This window comes from Rhinolophus sinicus, linkage group LG11, assembly GCF_036562045.2.
Source record: "Rhinolophus sinicus isolate RSC01 linkage group LG11, ASM3656204v1, whole genome shotgun sequence".
NCBI lineage: Eukaryota > Metazoa > Chordata > Mammalia > Chiroptera > Rhinolophidae > Rhinolophus > Rhinolophus sinicus.
The window spans coordinates 14,133,067-14,145,084 of NC_133760.1; the positions used below are offsets into that span (position 1 = coordinate 14,133,067).

At 51.9% G+C, this 12,018-nt stretch overlaps 3 protein-coding genes across 7 annotated transcripts; 1 reads left to right on the forward strand and 2 right to left on the reverse strand.

Moving 5' to 3' along the window:
- TBCB (tubulin folding cofactor B) lies at nt 1–8,125 on the reverse strand. 2 transcript variants are annotated; one of them, XM_019749972.2, is made up of 6 exons: nt 7,915–8,125; nt 7,370–7,513; nt 4,212–4,308; nt 3,277–3,468; nt 471–543; nt 1–290 (listed from the first exon to the last, which is right to left on the reverse strand). In XM_019749972.2, exons 1-6 carry the CDS (start codon nt 8,026–8,028, stop codon nt 176–178), a joined length of 735 nt encoding a protein of 244 aa, XP_019605531.1. In that variant the 5' UTR covers nt 8,029–8,125; the 3' UTR covers nt 1–175. The 2 variants fall into 2 exon arrangements, with proteins under 2 accessions (XP_019605531.1, XP_019605532.1); XM_019749973.2 differs by lacking the exon at nt 7,915–8,125 and adding an exon at nt 7,657–7,861.
- Nucleotides 8,126–8,268: 143 nt separating this feature from the next.
- On the forward strand, nt 8,269–9,930 carry POLR2I (RNA polymerase II subunit I). 4 transcript variants are annotated; one of them, XM_074315841.1, is made up of 6 exons: nt 8,269–8,765; nt 8,866–8,898; nt 9,120–9,284; nt 9,370–9,444; nt 9,561–9,612; nt 9,823–9,930. In XM_074315841.1, exons 1-6 carry the CDS (start codon nt 8,707–8,709, stop codon nt 9,883–9,885), a joined length of 447 nt encoding a protein of 148 aa, XP_074171942.1. In that variant the 5' UTR covers nt 8,269–8,706; the 3' UTR covers nt 9,886–9,930. The 4 variants fall into 4 exon arrangements, with proteins under 4 accessions (XP_074171942.1, XP_019605533.1, XP_019605535.1 ...); XM_019749974.2 differs by having other exon boundaries at nt 8,272–8,765; nt 8,844–8,898; nt 9,157–9,284; XM_019749976.2 differs by having other exon boundaries at nt 8,274–8,765; nt 9,157–9,284.
- A 27-nt stretch (nt 9,931–9,957) lies between these two features.
- Nucleotides 9,958–11,667, reverse strand: OVOL3 (ovo like zinc finger 3). The gene is made up of 4 exons (XM_019749880.2): nt 11,574–11,667; nt 11,435–11,499; nt 10,509–10,710; nt 9,958–10,193 (listed from the first exon to the last, which is right to left on the reverse strand). The coding sequence occupies exons 1-4, from the start codon at nt 11,665–11,667 to the stop codon at nt 9,958–9,960; spliced, it is 597 nt and encodes a 198-aa protein (XP_019605439.2).
- Between the last annotated feature and the right edge of the window lie 351 nt (nt 11,668–12,018).

Below are 12,018 nucleotides of genomic sequence, written 5' to 3' on the forward strand. Positions count from 1 at the left end.
TGCTTTCTTGTTCGGGCAAATTTAATACACAAGTCTCAAAAGTCAATGACAAGGACAAAGTAATTAAAACAAAAAAGGGGTCAGGGGAAGAAGGCCATGGGCACACACAGGGAGGGACAATAAGTGGGCAAGATAGGTGGGGCAGGATGTCCTTCCTTGGGCATCACATTGGGCATCACATCTCATCCAACCCGTAGTCCTCCTCCGGGAAGTCCCCCACTGTCACAAGTGATGGCTTGACAAAGGCACCGTACTTGGCCTGGCATTCAAAGTAGCGTTTCCCATTCACACTGCAGGGCATGATGGAGAAGGCAGTGGTCAGAGGGTCCCCAACATGGCTCCCTCCCCAGATGCTAGGATAGAAAGGCTCACCCAGTAGTACATGCATGCACTTACACATATATGCACACATATGAAAGCAGACACTGATACAGACACACACACATTTGCTGAGTGGAAATACTTATTACCTGCCATCGTGTTTCCCTAGTGGCTCATCATAGCGGATGCCAATCCAGTAGCCAGGCTTGAAATCTGTAAGTCCTGCCCAAGACAGAAATCCCAAATAAACCTCCAGACGCAGCTCACCCCAGATTTGTGCCTGCCCAATGACGATAAAGCCCATCCTGGCGAAAACCACTCCTTAATACCAACCCAGAACCACTGCAATCTCCTGCCCAGACTAATATGGTAGCCCCGTACACCTGTATCCCTGCTCCTACCCCTGACTCCCTGTTTACTCAACACCCCCAGCCAAAGGGGTCTTTGTAAAAATAGAAGGGAAATAACACCACTGCCTTGACCCAAATTCCTCAAAGTCTGCCCATCCCACTCAGCATAAAATCCACACTGCTTAGTCAAATGATTTCTGACAAGGGTGCCAAGACAATTCAGTGAGAAAAGAACAGTCTTTTCAACAAATCATGCTGGGACAACTCCAAGTAAATGAAGTATACACCTCATACTATACACGAAAATTAACAAAACAAACAAAAAAACAAGGGGTCATCAAAGACCTAAATGTATAAGATGTAACTCTATAAAACTCTTAGATACAAATGTAAATCTTTGTGACCTTGTATTAGGCTTTGGTTTCTTAGCTATAATACCAAAAGCACAAGAAAAGAAAAAATAAATTGAACTTTATAAAAATTAAACACTTTAGTGTTTCAAAGGACACTATCAAGAAAGTAAAAGGACAACCAACCCACAGAATGAAAGAAAACATTTGCAAATCATATATTTAATAAAGGAACTGTATAATATCTAGAATATAAAAGAATTCTTGCAACTTGTTATGGGCTGAATTGTGTATCCCACAATTCACATGTTGAAGCCCTAACCTCCAAGTACCTCAGAATGTAACTATATTTGGAGGTAGGGCCTTTAAAGAGGTGATTAAGTTAAAATGTGGCCATTAGGATGCTATCTGATCAATCTGACTGGTGTCCTTGTAAGAAGTAATTTGGACAAAGAGACAAGAGGGATGGTTTCGCACACAGAGGAGAAACCATGTGAGGACAAAGCCAGGAGGCCTTCTAGAAGCCAAGGAGAGAGCCCTCAGAAGAAATCAGACCTGCCAAGGCCTTCATCTTGGACTTCTAGCCTCCATTAACTGTGAAAAATAAGTTTCTGTTGTTTAAGCCACCCAGTAATACATTGTTATGGCAGCCCTGGCAAACTAATACACAACTCAACAACAAAAGGACAAAAAAACCCAATTTAAAAATGGGGAAAGGATCTGACTAGACATTTCTCCAAAGAAGATATACAAATGGCCAATAAGTATATGAAAAGATGTTCAACATCATTAGCCATCAAAGAAATGCAAATCAAGCCATAATGCCGTACCACTTCACAACCATTAGAATAACTATCATCAAAAAGATAAATAATAGTAAGTGTTAGAGAGGCTGTGGAGAAATCGGAACCCTCATACATTCTGGTGGGAATGTAAAATGGTGCAGCTGCTATGGAAAACCATAGGGCAGTTCCTCGAAAGGTTAAACATAGAGGTAGCATGTGACCCAACAATTCTACTCCTAGTTACAGAGAAAGGAAAATACACGTCCACACAAAAACTTATACAAGAAGCTTCATAGGAACATTATTCATAATAGACCAAAAGTGGAAAAGACCTGAATGTCCATCAACTGATGAATGAAAAAATAAAATACGGTCCATCCATGCAATGTGATATTATTTGGCAATAAAAAGAAATGAAGTACTGACACACGCTACAACATGGATGAACCTTGAAAACATTACGCTGAGTGAAAGAAGCCAGTCACAAAAGACCACATGTTGCATGGTTTCATTTATATGAAACATCCAGAACAGGCAATTCTATAGAGATAGAACACAGATTAGTGGCTGCCTAGGACTGGGGGAGTTGGGGTTTCAGAAATGAGGCGTGGCTGTTAGTGGTTATGGGGTTTCTTTTTGGGGTGATGAAAATGTTCTAAAATTGATTGTGGTATTGGTTGTACAATTCTGTAAACATACTAAAAACCAATGAATGAGTAATGTACACTTTAAATAACAGTTTTATGATACATGAATTATATCTCAATAAAGCTGTTCCAAAAAAACCCAAAAAACAAAAAAACTACACTCTTCTCTACTGTCTCCAAGGCCATGCATGGACCAGCCCTGCCCATACCCCAGACCTCACTTCTTTCCTTTCCTCCCACTTACTCCCCACGTTTCCTCTCGCTCTCTCCCCACTAGACACGCTGACTTCCTTTCTCTGCCTCAGACAGGACAAGCTTGTTCCTGCTTAGAGCCTTTGCACTTACTACTTCCTTTGTCTGGAACTCTCATCCCCACTATTTAATTGGCTCACTTCTCCCTTTCCTTCAGGTAGCCCCCCACCCCCACCCATGCCAGAAACCCTCCTGGATTACTCTCAAGGACAGGTTTCGTACGTCCTCTCAGCTCACAGAGCTTTCTAAGTTTCCCTCATCCCTCCCTGATCACTTGGGCCTGTGTTTTCCCCATCACGGCCTTAATAATTCTGCCCATGTTTTCCCCATCTTAGCTCTGACCACTGTGCCCAGTGCTTTCGCCTCAGAACTGATCACTTTGGCCTCCACGCCCTCTATCACAACCCAGATCGTTCTGTCTCTGCTTCCCACTTCCCTGCCATGAACACTCGGGGCTGTCACCGTCGGCTGCTGTGTTTGTCTCTCCTACTAAATTGGGATCTCCTTGACAGCTGGGTCCCCAGCATTGCCCACCTCAGGTCAGGGCATAAGGCCTCAGTGGGCCACGTACCTACATACATGACGGTGCCCCGGCGAGGAAGCTGCCCAGGTGCCCGCACCTCACAGCGGCTGCCCATGGGGATGGCACTGGCCTGGGCCTTCTCTTCGGTCAGACGCTGGGTGGTCTCGGCCTCTTGCTGTGCCCGCTCCTCTTCATTGTATCGGCCTAGCTTGCTGCGCTTCAGGAAGGAGCGGACTGAGTCTGTGGGTGGGGTGGGGCACGGGGGTCAGCCTTGGTTTCCTCGGCCGGGCCTCTGGCCTCATGAGATAAACCTCCACCCACACAGGGCCAACATTCATAGAGAAACTCTTCTGTTTTAAGTGTCAAAGTGCTGTCACCCAAACCCTCCCACCAATAGCCCTGGCCTCTCCCCAGGTTTCCTGCAGCCTCCCCACAATCCAGAAACTAAAGAGAAGACGCACGCCCCTAGTCTGTCACATCACCCCATCGCCCCACATCCCTCAGCATCACATTCGCCTCCATCCGGCCTCTGAATCCCTCACCTTACCCACATGCCTGTACTGAGCACCACGCTGCCCTGTCCACTCCACGTATCCTACCATGCTCTGCCCCCGCCCTGTCTGCCCTACCATGTGACCCTGACAATTCCGCCCACACCTGAACCCTCACAACCCAGCCCTCCCTCTCATGCCCCCTCCGCTTTCCCAAGCACCCATTTGCCTGCCCACATCCTCTCACACCTCCCAGCCCCCATTCGTTCCCCATGCCCCTTCCACTCCAACTGCTCTCCCATGCCCCCATCTGCCCCACACCAACCTCACGCCACCCCCTCCACTCTCCCCTGCAATTCTGCCCCTACTGCCCACACTACCAATTTCCCCTACGTCCCTATCTATTCTGTCTGCCCCCTGGACACCACCGCCCACCTGCACACACTTCCTCTGGCCCCTGCACACCCCCATTCACCCCTGTGTGCTCCATACCTTGCCTCTGGTCATAGGCTTCTTGTGAGATCTTGTATTTCTCTACCTGGGACACATCCTCATACTCCCCAAGGCGGGCACCACTGTGGTCAATGACCTGTAGTGAGGGAAGGAGGTCAGTGGAGACCAGGGTCTGGCCAGGGAGGCCTGGGATGCTGGGGCAGGTGGTCCAGTTGCACACTGGAGCACTCCATAGACTTAAGGCTCTATCGTCTAGGGTAAGCTACATTCTACCCTCACCTTTACCCCAGCCCTCCCTCATCTTCTGAGCCCAGCAGAGGGGATGAGAGCAGGTATCTACACCTGCATCTTGCCATCTCCCTTTTCTCACCACTATCCAAACCGTGGAGGCTGAATCTGCCCCAGAAGATCCCCACATGCTGGCATCACCATCACTGACGGCCCAGTCACTGGAATCAAAAGGGCGGAGCTCAGATCTTGCTCACAAGCCCTCTGGGCAGAACATCTGTCCTCCCTGGGCCTCTGGGATCCTCCTACGCTGGCCCCAGCCTCCAGACCCTGGAGCATCTCTTCGTACCACCCTCAATATTCATTCACGCATAGCTTGCTGAGCTCTTCCAAGGTTCCCAATTGGGCCCTGTGCTGGGTGCTAGGGACGTGATGCAAAAATACATAAGGACTGCTCATTCTGCTGGGAGACCAATCATAAACAAATGCACAGGTACATGTATTACACACCAGAAAACAACAAAGTTCAATGTAGAACAATACCACAAAGAGACTTAAGGAGCCTGGGAAGGGTAGTCAGGAAAGGCTGCCCAAAGGAGGGTATGTCTGAGCCTGAAGGATGAGAAAGAACAGCAAAGTCCCAGATGGAGAACTGTCCTTAGCCCTGTTGAGGAACAGCGGGGAGACCAACGTGGCTCGAGTGGAGTGAGCCGGGGGAGAGGGCAGGACAAAACAGATCACTGCAGACTTTGCTCTGACCAGGAATGAGGTGCAGCTCGGGAGGCTCTGAGCCAGGAGGCCCTGACCTGACTCAACGGTTCACAGGCTCCCTCAGCCTGTGTGTGGGGAGCAGTCTGTGTGGTGTGGATGGCAGCAGTAGACCAGGGAGGAGGCAGCTACGAGGTCCAGGAGGGAGAAGATGGACGCTGGCTCAGGATGGGGCAGTGGAGGGGGAAAAGAGTTTAGATTCCAGATAGATTTTGTAGGTAGAGCCCACAGGGTAGAGCCCAGATAGATTGGATATGGGTGTGAGGAAAAGAGAGGGGTCAGGAAACATTCCGAGGTATTTGGCCTGAACGACTGGACTAACACAGCAAAAGAGAAATGGCTTTTATCTATAGTCAAGGATCACTAAGAATTTCTACTCCCTATAATAAGGATTTTTGTAAGTTTGAGGTTGTTATTTTAAGCAACGAATATAGGTAATATTTATAAAGAGAAAAGTTTTAGAAAAAATAAAAGTTCCCCAGAGACCACCTCTGGGAAACCTTCCTTGAATGGCCTCAGAAGTCAGAGGTCTGTCCATACCTGAATCCACATGTGAAAATCTGTTTGAGGATGCCACTGCCCACGCCGGGCCCACCAGCATCCCTCGGCTGAGACTGCCCAGGTCAGCCAGTCTCAATACTGTGGGCCCAGTACAGTCCTGACCCACTCCTACCCCACCACGTCATCTGGACTATGGAAGCAGCCTCCTCCCTGGTCTCCCCACTCCTTCTGTTCTCCACAGTCTGCTCCCCACACAGAGAGGACGCCTGTGAACAACTGAGTCAGACCAGGGCTCTCCTGACTCAAGAGTCTTTCCTTGGCTCCCACTTCCTTCTGCCACAGGAGTGGCCACTCTTCAGTCCCCTGTACCCACTATGCTCCCTCCCATCTCAGAGGGTTTGCACATGCTGTACCCTCCTCCTGGAGCACTCTTTTCCTTCTTTAGTTAACTCTTCCTATTCCTCGGGTGTGTTGCACATGCTGCAGGAGGTCCTCCCAGACCTCACTGATGAGTCATGTCTCTCAGTGTAGGATCTCTCAGCTCCTGATGGCCTCCTGCATGGCCTTCACCTCACTGGCCCTTCACATTGGTTCTTGTGACTATTTAGCTAACATCTATCCCACACACTGGACAGAGCTAAACAGAGACCTTCTCGGACTTGGCTCACAGCTATACCCCAGGGGTAACAAACATGCTCAACAAACAGTTACTAAATAAATGAAAGATAAAAAAGAACCAACTCTCTGGGCACACTGACTCCTGGAGTCATGCAGACTGAGGTAACAATTCTAGATATAGTTCATCCTCAGGAAAGTATATTCCATCTTGAAGCTAAGGTTTCTCTTCTACAAAATAGGGTTAATTATATCATCTTCCAAGTCTTATTTTATGGATTCAACTAATCATCTAACAATGATTCACTGAGCATCCTTTTTGTGCCAGGCACTGTTCTAGGTGCTGGGGGGAAATGCACAGTATGTCACACGATGATAAGAACTAAGGACAAAAATCAAACAAAGCAGAAAAAGGAGAAGGTTTAAATTTTACATTGAAGTTAATGAAGGCCTCATACTTGGAAGCTGACATTTAAGTAAAGACTGGAAGGAGTGAGCTATGTGGGCATAGGGGAATAAAAAAACCCATTCAGGCACAGGGTATAGTACATGCAAAGGATGAAAGGCCCTGACACGGAGCTCACCTAGAATACTGAGATGTCTGAGGAGTATGGCGGGGGGGTTGGGTGGGGGAGACGAGATGATGTGAGCTGATGCATGCAGAGGTCCTCTGTGTTCTGGCTTCTCCCATCACATGTCATCCCTCCCCCTGACCCACCTCACACTCTAGGCTTCTGTACACTCTGCTTCCTCCAGCTGACATACCTCTCCCACCTTTTCTCCTAAGTTGCCCTTTCCTCATCCTTCAGGTCTCAGCTCAGGCATCCATCCCTTCCTTCAGAAAGCCCCCTCTGATACTCCCGGATGGAGTGAGGCAGCTCTTCTGGGTGCTCCCAGTCCCCTGGGCTTTCACCAGCCCAGACTACTCTTGTTGTCACTGTGTGGTAATGGGTCTGTCTCTCTCCATGCTGGACTTGGGGCGCCATGGGAGCCTATCTTGATTATCACACAGAGCAAAGTATGGCAAGCATCTGTCGAATTAATAAATGAATGGAAGGGAGGGGTCCCAGGTAGGGAGGCCTCACGTGAATGCGGCAGCCATCATCTACGGGGTACGAGCCCAGCAGTGCATCTTCTTGATCCAGCTTGCTGTAGAACTTGTCGTCAGCTCCATACAGCTCCAGCTCCATGCAAGAAGCAGGGCTGCCCACCACCAGCTCCAGTTTACACTGCGAAGAGTAGGGGATGGGGAAAGGTTGGAAAGCTAGAAGGCTGTCAGTGGCCCCGCCCTATGACCTGAGGCTCCGCCCCTTGTATCAATAACTAGCACCTCATCCTTGCTCTTCCAAGAGACCCACCATTTAGGACCCACCTGGTTATCCCAGACCCAGCTCCTTCTGCTCTTGCCACCGCCCTCTGGAACCTCTGATTTTCCGGGGCCTGCCCCCATTCTCTTAAACTTCATGTTCCCTCTGGCCCTGCCACGCTGAGGTCCCGTCCCCAATCAATCTCTGCAACCCCGGTTTATCTCTGGCCCCTCCCTGCGGTCGGGAAGCCCCTCCATTTCTTCTTTACCCCGCCCCTCAGGCCTTACGCCCCGCCCCTCCGGACCCCGCCTCCACGGCCACACCTTGAACTCAGCTATCGTGAGGCTACGACTGTATCGCTTCTCGGAGCGAAAGCTGTTGAGAGAGCTGCTGATGAAAACGGTCACTGTGGGCGCCGATAAGCCCGTCACCTCCATGTCGCCGCGCCCTGTCGGGGTGCGCAGCCCGGTCTGCCTCCTCACACCGGCCCCGCAGCCGCCGCCGCCGCCGCCGCCGCCGCTTCTGGGATATCAGTCCCACCCCCTGCTCTCGACCTGGCCAATCCGCGCTCTCCCGCAAGGATGATTCTCCAATCGCCGCCGTCTCCTTACTGCCAGATGCTCTCCCTATTCTTAAGTTAGGTCCAGCCAATCCTGAGAGGCCTGCCATGGGTGTACATTTCTTCCAATAGCGGCCGGGGAAACGGCCCCGGCGAGCGAAGGCTGAAGCCGAGAGGAAGGACTGGCAGGAGTTACCCCAGTCGCTTCGACTAAACACGCGCATGTGCACTGGCCTTCGGCCAGTAAAGAGCAATGGCTTCGTTTATGCTCAGCGCTTTGTGGGTGACGTGACACATCGTATTCCCGGCTCTCGTGCCATACTATTCTATAAACTGGGGAAGTGAGGCCTACAGGTTGGAAGCAAAAGATTGGCTATCAAAAGACTGAAACAAGTAATTAATCAAATCAGCGCGGAGAGCCGAGTACAAAGCCACCAGCAGCCAGTACACGTGCGCAGCTCCGCCCCTCTTTGGGCGAAGCGTCTAGATCTGACCCTTCTCGTGACCTGTCGCGCGGCGGAGCAAGCGCAGAAGGCTTGGCGGGCGGTACGACGCTATGGAACCGGACGGGACCTACGAGCCCGGCTTCGTGGGTATTCGATTCTGCCAGGAATGGTGAGGCCGGGGCAACAGGTGTGGAAGGGGAGCAAGTAATGGCCCCGGGCCTGATCTCTGACCTCCCCCTCCCCACAGTAACAATATGCTTTACCCCAAGGAGGACAAGGAGAACCGCATTCTGCTCTACGCGGTGAGCGCGAGCCCTCGAGTGCCCCGGTCTTCCCCACCGGTCTACCGGTCCCCATTGTGGCCCGCCCTACTCCACGTGATCCCTACTCACTGTTCCGCCCCGACTGGTCTTGGTCTCACCTCTGACTATCCCCAGAGTGACCCGACTCTCCCGTCTTGCCCATCCCTGAGGTGATTCTCGATACACCCCTATTATCCTAACCTCAAGGCTCCATCCCCTAGCCATCCCCTCCGGGGAAAACCCTGCCCTCCCTTCCAGCTCCATCGGGGATCACTTCGTGATCCCCTTTCCGCCACACTCGCCCTCCCGCAGTGCCGGAATTGTGATTACCAGCAGGAAGCCGACAATAGTTGCATCTACGTCAATAAAATCACGCACGAAGTGGAGTGAGTGGCAGGACCGGGGCTTGGGGACCGGGTTGTTGGCTTAGGAGCCTCTGTCCGCATAATTGTTTACCCTGTGCTCCCTCAGCGAACTGACCCAGATCATCGCTGACGTGTCCCAGGACCCCACGTTGCCGCGGACCGAGGACCACCCGTGCCAAAAGTGAGCGCGCTACTACTGGTGTACGGGAGGGAGAGTGGCTTGTCCTCACCCGACGGAGAGGGGAGGAGGAGGAGGAAAGAGTATGGCTGGCTCTAAGTGACTGACTGTCCCCTCAGGTGCGGCCACAAGGAGGCGGTGTTTTTCCAGTCGCACAGTGCCCGGGCGGAGGTGAGTAGCTTGAGGAAGGCTTTCTGGATATCGTGATCTTGGTCCTTTCCGGGATGGGGATACCAATACGGAGGGGAGCCTACCCTTCCTGGCGTCCTGAGTTGGACCCTTAACAATGGGGAAGGCCTTGTTGCCTATTCTTTTGGGGTGAGGCTCTGCTGTGCCCTTCTGTGGGTCCAGACCCTTCCTAACCGTGCCTTCTTCTGCTAGGACGCCATGCGCTTGTATTACGTGTGCACGGCCCCACACTGTGGCCACCGCTGGACCGAGTGAACCTGAACCACCCTCCCCCACATGTAATAAATGGTCTGTTCTGTGCATGCATGTCCTGTCTTTATTTGCCTCTCATGGGTTGGACGAGCGGTGCGTAGTCTCAAGCAGCGGGTGCAGGGCGCGGTGCTGTGCGTAGGCGTCTGGCCTGGAGCTGGTGAAACCGCAGTCCTCGCACACATGCAACTTCTCACGACGTTCACGATAAGCGTAGTTGGCTGGCTGCCCATGCACCTTGGCAAGATGTGCTTCCAGCGAGCAGCGCTGCGTAAATGCTTTCCCACAAGCTCCGCAGCGGAATGGGCGGATCCCTGTACGATAACCCGAAAGGGAAAGGACAGACAGGGCAGTGGCCTCCAGACTAAAGCCAACTCACCTTGTCCTCCGTGAGCGTTTTCCCTTTCCTACTCCAAGTTCTTCAGACTCCTCCGCCTACATCCCACCATTTGCAAACCTCCGCCCAGCACAAAAATGGGCCAGACAGCTGTGTTTTTGTCCTCACCGGGATGTTCCTTCCCCTGGGGTGGGGGGTGCTTTCCCTTGTACCCTTCAGTCTGGGACCTGAATCCTGTAACCAGTACCTGTCTTCACTGTACATCCTTCGGCACGCCCCTACCACTGCTCACCGGTGTGAGTCCTCATGTGGCGCTTGAGGTCGAAAGCATCGTGAAATCCCTTGCCACAGCAGCGGCACATGTGACGTCGGGCAGGGCTGTGGCACTTGAGGTGCCTCGTCAGCATGCGCTGCAATGGAAAGGCCTTGGGGCAGAGTGGACAGCCAAGGGTCCCAGGGCCCCTGGGAGTGAGGACCGAAGTGCCCTGCATGGGCTGTGGGAGGGACACAGGAGTTAGACACACACACCAGCAAATGGAATGCCTAGAACTCAGAACCAAGGAGGTCTAGGAAGACCAGAGACTTTGTGTAGGCAAAAGCCACCCTCTCTCCAAGGCCTTCTCTGACCACCCCCATTGCCCTTAACCTTGCTTTTATTTCTCCATAGTACATACCATCTTCCAACATAATACCTATATATCTTCCAATTTCATGGTCAATACCTGCAGCCCCCACCGGGTTATAAACTCCAGGAAGTTTTTGTCTTACTGTTGCTGAATACCCATTGCCTAGAACAGTTCCTGGCTCTCAATAAACACTGAAATAATCTTGAGCACACCCAGCTAAGCACCCCTTCTGAAAGGCCCCCATCTCAACCTCCATCCCCCATCCCACTCCTGTCACTTTGTCTGATCCTCCAACATAAAAGCAAATCACCATCCACCTGTAAGCTTGAATGCTGTTCTGCCCCATGGAACAGAGATCCCTGTAGGCAGGGGCTGTGGATGCCCACCCTGGGGAAATGGTGCTTGGGATGAAGCCAAACAGCTCACTACTCAGAAAAGAAAGGCATTCCCAGCAGAAAGAACAATGGGTGAAAAGGTCCTGAGGCTGGAGGGACATATGCAATGGGCTTGAAGAGTATGGATGGGGCAGTCAGGTGCTGTTGAGGTTGAGAGTGAAGCTGAGCAGAGTCCTGTAGGCCAGCTGCAGACTCACCGCTGCCCAAGAGTCCCGGAGGCCAGAAGATTGGTGTGCTGGTGCCCCCCCCAGGTTGCTGCAGTCTGAGAAGAGAAGCCAGAGAATGATGCTTGGTGTCTCCCCTACTCCTTACCTCCAGGCCCAGTGAAGGGCTCACCTGGGACATAGGCATCTCCCCGGAGCTGGTCAGGCAACTGGCCCCAGTTGGGTGGTTGCGGACGCCTGCTCCTGACCAGGAAGGCACGGGGCATCACCTCCAGGAATGGTGAGATGTTTCAGCTCCAGGATGACTATTTCAGGTGGGAAGGGAGGGGGCAGCCATGACGCGGAGCCTCTTATTCGCTCCATGCAAATTTCATGACAAGCACAGGGAGCAGACTGTTGGCTCCAGTTACCTCTGCCTTGGGGCCTACATTCTGTGGCAGGTCTTGAGGGCACTCTCCAGCCTCCAGAGGCAGACAAGCGCTAGGACCCCGAAGATCAAGAGTGGAGCCTAGGCAGCTCTTTGGGGTGAGAAGAGGGAACAGATCTCAGTAGAACTGAGTGTCTTCCCTTAGTACAAGCAGGGCCAAGGACTGGAGGGTCGGTTTGCCAGGCAAATC

Bases quoted from the DNA above. Each gene is read 5' to 3' on its own strand.
- TBCB (XM_019749972.2), bottom strand. From the start codon at position 8,028: ATGGAGGTGACGGGCTTATCGGCGCCCACAGTGACCGTTTTCATCAGC. The intron at 544-3,276 runs GTACGTGGCCCA...TGTCTTGGGCAG, and splicing joins GGGCACCGTCATGTATGTAG to GACTTACAGATTTCAAGCCT. The intron at 291-470 runs GTAATAAGTATT...CATGCCCTGCAG, and splicing joins CTAGGGAAACACGATGGCAG to TGTGAATGGGAAACGCTACT.
- POLR2I (XM_074315841.1), top strand. From the start codon at position 8,707: ATGGAACCGGACGGGACCTACGAGCCCGGCTTCGTGGGTATTCGATTC. The intron at 9,285-9,369 runs GTGAGTGGCAGG...GTGCTCCCTCAG, and splicing joins AAAATCACGCACGAAGTGGA to CGAACTGACCCAGATCATCG. The intron at 9,445-9,560 runs GTGAGCGCGCTA...CTGTCCCCTCAG, and splicing joins GAGGACCACCCGTGCCAAAA to GTGCGGCCACAAGGAGGCGG.
- OVOL3 (XM_019749880.2), bottom strand. From the start codon at position 11,667: ATGCCCCGTGCCTTCCTGGTCAGGAGCAGGCGTCCGCAACCACCCAAC. The intron at 11,500-11,573 runs GTGAGCCCTTCA...TTCTCTTCTCAG, and splicing joins GGGAGATGCCTATGTCCCAG to ACTGCAGCAACCTGGGGGGG. The intron at 10,711-11,434 runs GTGAGTCTGCAG...TCCCTCCCACAG, and splicing joins TCCGGGACTCTTGGGCAGCG to CCCATGCAGGGCACTTCGGT.